This window comes from Guillardia theta (assembly GCF_000315625.1).
Source record: "Guillardia theta CCMP2712 unplaced genomic scaffold GUITHscaffold_25, whole genome shotgun sequence".
Taxonomy (NCBI): Eukaryota; class Cryptophyceae; order Pyrenomonadales; family Geminigeraceae; genus Guillardia; species Guillardia theta.
Window position 1 is genome coordinate 282246 of NW_005434649.1, and position 5031 is coordinate 287276.

At 55.7% G+C, this 5031-nt stretch overlaps 2 protein-coding genes across 2 annotated transcripts in view; one reads left to right on the forward strand and one right to left on the reverse strand.

The window, feature by feature from the left end:
* Positions 1–1685, forward strand: part of GUITHDRAFT_106571 (hypothetical protein) — a gene marked incomplete at both ends in the record, with an annotated part of 5923 nt that extends 4238 nt beyond the window's left edge. Inside the window, 6 exons of the mRNA XM_005834508.1 lie at positions 313–405; positions 540–651; positions 885–948; positions 1161–1254; positions 1397–1441; positions 1587–1685. Of these exons, the coding sequence (XP_005834565.1) occupies positions 313–405; positions 540–651; positions 885–948; positions 1161–1254; positions 1397–1441; positions 1587–1685 (507 nt within the window). The remainder of the gene's footprint in view (positions 1–312; positions 406–539; positions 652–884; positions 949–1160; positions 1255–1396; positions 1442–1586) is intronic.
* A 140-nt stretch (positions 1686–1825) lies between these two features.
* On the reverse strand, positions 1826–3940 carry GUITHDRAFT_69453 (hypothetical protein; the record flags this gene model as incomplete). Its single annotated transcript, XM_005834509.1, has 8 exons — positions 1826–2173; positions 2464–2522; positions 2610–2650; positions 2722–2777; positions 2871–2963; positions 3110–3181; positions 3552–3607; positions 3655–3940. The coding sequence occupies 8 exons, from the start codon at positions 3938–3940 to the stop codon at positions 1826–1828; spliced, it is 1011 nt and encodes a 336-aa protein (XP_005834566.1).
* Positions 3941–5031: the final 1091 nt, after the last annotated feature.

Genomic DNA, 5031 nt, shown 5'->3' on the forward strand with positions numbered 1-5031 from the left:
CCCTCCCTCCCTCCCTCCCTCCCTCCCCTCCCCCCCCCCCCCTCCCCCCTCCTCCCTCCGCCCCCCCCCCCCCCACCCCCACCCACCCACCCTCGCTCTCCTCCTCTCCTCTCTCTCTCTCCTCCTCTCTCCCTCTCTCCCCCCTTTTTCCTCTCCCTCCCCTCCCTCCCTCCCTCCCTCCCCTCTCTCTCTCTTTCTCTCTGCTCTCCTCGCTTATTTTCATGCTCATTTCTTTTCACGCCTGTCCTGTCCCTCATCTCCTCCTCTTCTCACTGCTGCGCTTCCTGGGCTGTAAGCTAACAAGAGAGGTAGGCGGCATCGAAGAAGCTCGGCAGAGGAGCCGTCATTCACACCACCATGGGCGACATCACCATCAAGCTTTTCCCCGAGGAGTGCCCGAAGACGGTTCTCCCTGCCCTCCCAATCCTCTCCCCCTTCCTCTCTCCTTTTCCCCCCCTCGTTTCTCTCTCCTCTTCCTTCTTTCCCTTGTCTTCGCCCCACTCGCTCCTCCTTCTCTCCCTCCTACTCATACGCTGCAGGTCGAAAACTTCTGCACGCACGCCAAGAACGGATACTACAACGGCGTGATCTTCCACCGCGTCATCAAGTCCTTCATGCTCCAGACGGGCGACCCGCTCGGAGATGGGACAGGTTTGACAGCTGGAGGAGGAGGAAGAGATGGAGGAGGAAGAGGAGGAGGAGGAGGAGGAGGAGGAAGGGGGTTGAGGGTGGGGGGAAGAGGAGAAGAGATGGAAAGATGAGAGGTGGGAAATAAGAAGGTCGTTTGAGAAGTGTGAGAGACAAGATGGATTCTGAAAGAGGATTTGCAACTGCATGAGGAGGATGAGAATTCGGTCTGGGAGGAGATGATGTGAGTCATGTAGGCGGAACTTCTATCTGGGGAACTGAGTTCGAAGATGAGTTTCACCGCTCGCTGCGCCATGACAGGTTTTTCTCCTGCTGCTGCTGCTGCTGCTGCTGCTGCTGCTGCCCTGCTCCTGCTCCTTCTCCTGCTCCTGCTCCTGCTCCTGCTCCTGCTCCTGCTCCTGCTCCTGCTCCTGCTCCTGCTCCTGCTGCTGCTCCTGCTCCTGTTTTCCTCACTTTTTCTCCTCCTTTCACCTCCCCGTCCTTCCTTCGTTTCTTCTCCTCACTACTTTCAGGCCCTTCACCGTCTCCATGGCCAACGCTGGGCCGAACACCAACGGCTCTCAATTCTTTATCACCTCTGTCCCCACCCCCTGGCTGGATAACAAGGTTTCCCCCTCACCCCATCTCCTGCTCCTGCTCCTGCTACTCTTCCTCCCTCTCTTCCTGCAACTCCACATGTCCTTCCTCCTCCTGCATCTCCTCATTGTCATCATTCACGATCTCATAAGTTGCTTATCTTGTCGCGCAGCACACAGTCTTTGGGAGGTGCGTCAAGGGCATGGACGTTGTGCAGGTACTGTGCAGGGATCCAAGAACTAAGAGGAAGAGGGCGTTGAAGGGAGGAGGGGGAGTGTGGTGGAGGGAGGGAGGAGTACAGAGGATGGAGGAAGAGGGAGGATGCGGCAGGAAGAGGAGAAGGCTTGCGTGATGTGTCGCAGGCCATCGAGAACGTTCGGACCAACAAGGAGGACAAGCCCTGGGAGGACATCAGCATCGTCAGCATCCGCGTGCTGGACCAGACGCCTTCAGCCAAGTAGACCATCCAGTCAAGCAAGACGAGGAAGGGGAGGAAGACGAGGAGGGGGGGAAGAGGAGGGGAAGAGAGAGGGAGGGAGGACAATGATTTCTTTACATGCTTCATTCAACTTCTCTTGTCCTAGTTTACATTCCTCCTCCTTCACTCCACCACGTACGTCTGGAACTTGCTCTTGACCTTGTGCTCTCCTCTCTTCACCTCCCACTTGATCAGAACCTCCAGAGCCCGAGGGTTCTTCGAGTGCCGCTTGCAGTGCAGTTCTCCTGCCACTATATCCCCCTGCTGTACCTCCAGCTCCTCGTCCAGGTAGAAGCTCGTCTGCTTCCAGTGCGTTTGCTCCTCCATCCTCTCCTGTGGCCCCGTCGTGAAGCTGACCACCTGGTCACATCCCCCCGCAAACTCGATGTCAAAGTAGGTAAGCAGCGCGTCCAGCTTGGCGCTCCTGGTGACCTCTAACCGGAACTCGCCCACGAACTCTAGATCCTTGACCTGACACGGGGTTACGAGGAGGCAGATGCCGAGGAAGGGAGGGAGGGAGAGGAAGGTAGGGAGGGAGAGGAGGAGAGGAGGAGGAGGAGGAGGAGGAGGAGGAGGAGGGAGAAGAAGGGAGGGAGGGAGAAGAAGGGAGGAGGGAATAGCAAGGAGCGAGATCAGAGCCATGGAAGTACAAAGATGCAATCAGAGAAGCTCTCAGTTGAATCCGCTAATAAGGTTCATCCTATCTCGCTCCAGCCGGTGAGGGAAGGAAGAGGAGGAGGAGGAGGAGAACAATACTTTACCTCAACAACGTTGCAATCGAACTTGTTGATGACTGAGGTTGATGATATCACTTGAGACTCTGCGAAAGTCGAATCAGATCAATGGTCACAAAGCCCACCCATCAACCCCTTCCCCTCCTCCCTGCCGTCCCTCCTCTTCTCCTTACCCTTGTAGAAGTCGACTGTCCCCTCCGTGCTCAGCGATCTTCTCAGCTTCTCTTTCATTCGCTTCCTGCGAGCAAGTCAGAAGCTCCTTCGCCCCAAACTTGTCGCCCTCACATGTCAAACCCGTAAACGTCATCCCAGAAGCTCAACCGCTGCAGGTAGCCATCAGACTTGTCAAACTCCTCCTTCCTTCGCTTCCCTTCCCCCCCCCCCCTCCTTATATCCCTTCACTCTCCTTACCCTCCTCCTCCTCCAATACCAACCTCGCTATCCTCGATCGCTGTGATGTGCATGCTGCACTTGTCGGGCATGCATGCTCCCCCCGGACGTAGGAATCTCTTCCTCGCCTCGATCACCTTGCAGGCTTGTCAGGTTGGCAGCGGAGGAGGAGGAGGAGGAGGAGGAGGAGGAGGAGGAGGAGGAGGAGGAGGAGGAGGAGGAGGAGGAGGAGGAGGAGGAGGAGGAGGAGGAGGAGGAGGAGGAGGAGGAGGAGGAGGCATACCGAATCAAGCATGCTCTCGTAGAGCAGGAAGTAGCCCATCCACTCCGACACTATCAGATCAACCTTCTCCACCTTAGAGGACGTCAGACTCGACGGCAGCTGTGAAGAAGGACGCGGACACGAAAGCGGAAGGGGCGTAGGTAAAAAAATGTGCCGATGCTTACGTGCTGCACATGACAAGGGAAAGTCGAGCACAGCATAGCGACAGCATCAAACGAATCGTTCCCTCTCGCTCTTGCATCATCGATTGAACAACTGGTCCACAAGATCGACCAGAGCTTCAGTATGAGATGCGAGAATGTTATCATCATCATCATCATCATCATCATCATCATCAACAAAAACAACATTAACAACAACATTAACAACAACAACAACTTTGCTGATTGCATCATGAGCTCAATGAAGAAAGACACAAAGAAAATATGAGACAAGCAAATACCGGCAGAGTGATTTCCTCCACCTTTCCTCGGATCAGAGTGATTTTCTCCGCCATACCTGCACACAGGCCATCACAACCAATCAACCACAAGGCTGCTGCTGACCGTTCTCCCTCACTATCTCTCGTGCTTCATCAATGATGTCCGACATGTCAATACTGTACACGTGCTTGGCCCCCGCTTGTGCAGCAAACAAGCTCAAAATCCCCGTCCCGCAACCGACATCGAGCACAACTTTATCTTTCACCAGCGAGGGGTTGTTGAGGAGGAAACTCCTGTAGCTCTCCGTTCGCACCCTGTCGCTCAACATCTCATGGTGGATCCCGATCTTAGCGTAGGACTCGAAGTAGTGCTTGTCGATCACTGCCTTCTTCCCTTCCTCGCCCCCCATCTTGCTCCTCGACCTCGCAGCCGCCGGCTCCTCGTCCGAGCTCTCCGATGAGCTCTCCGTACAGGAGTCTTCCTCCAGCAAGGAGCTCTTGGCGGCCTCCAGCAGAGTCTTCTGTCGCTCCAGCTCCTCTTTCAGCAGTTGATTCTCTGCTCGCAATGTCTCCACGACCCCAGCAGCCTCGCCCTCGCCGTCAGCCCCTCCCGCCTCGCCTCCTTCCATCTCCTCCACCTCCTGGCACAACACAGGCAGCAGCGGGTCCTCCTCGAAGTAGGGGAACAGGAGCTCGTCGTCTTGCAAGAACTCCGGCTTCTTGCCTCCCTTGAACGGCTCCCTGAGCAGGTCGACGAGCTGTTGCTTGTCAAGGCTCTCCTTGTTCTTGGCTACTGTCTTCCTTGTCCAGTTGACAAAACGGATGCTCTGGTAGATATCAAACTTCAGGTCCCGCGACAGCTCCTTGAGATCCCAGCCGTACTCGTTCTTGCAGTGCGCCAGGCATTCCTCGACTGACTCATGCACCTTGTCGTGGTCGACTATGTCCCTGGTCTTCATGAACGAGTGCTCCTCCTCCTCGTCTCCCCACTCCCAGTCTTCCTCCCCCTTGAGGTCTCGAGCGTTGTCCTCGTCGCTGTCACTTGACATCTGCAGGCAAGTTAACAAAGAGATCTCAGATTCGATCCCATCTCTCTCGATGTTACCCTCCCTTCACTCAATCGATCTCCTATGATCTCTCTCCATACCAACTCATCCATTCTCTTCCTAACCAGTGTCGCTCCCCCGCCCCCCTTTCTTCCTCCTCCTCCTCCTCCTCCTCCTCCTCTCTCTCTCTCTCTCTCTCACTGGCTTCCTCGTGTCTAAACCTGCACGTGCATATGGAGGACCCTCATCCCCTCTCATCAATCATCCCCCTCATTCTCACATCCTTACGATTCTGAGGCAGGCTTGATATTTAGGCCGTTTTTGAGTGACTTCCCGGCAGTCCAAGTTCCATCTCCACAGAAGGGGTGGGGTGGGAACGGTCCAGGACGGGAAGGGGTTAAATACAGTGTAATTGAAGGGGTCATGGTTGATCCCACCCTGATCAGGACCCGTGG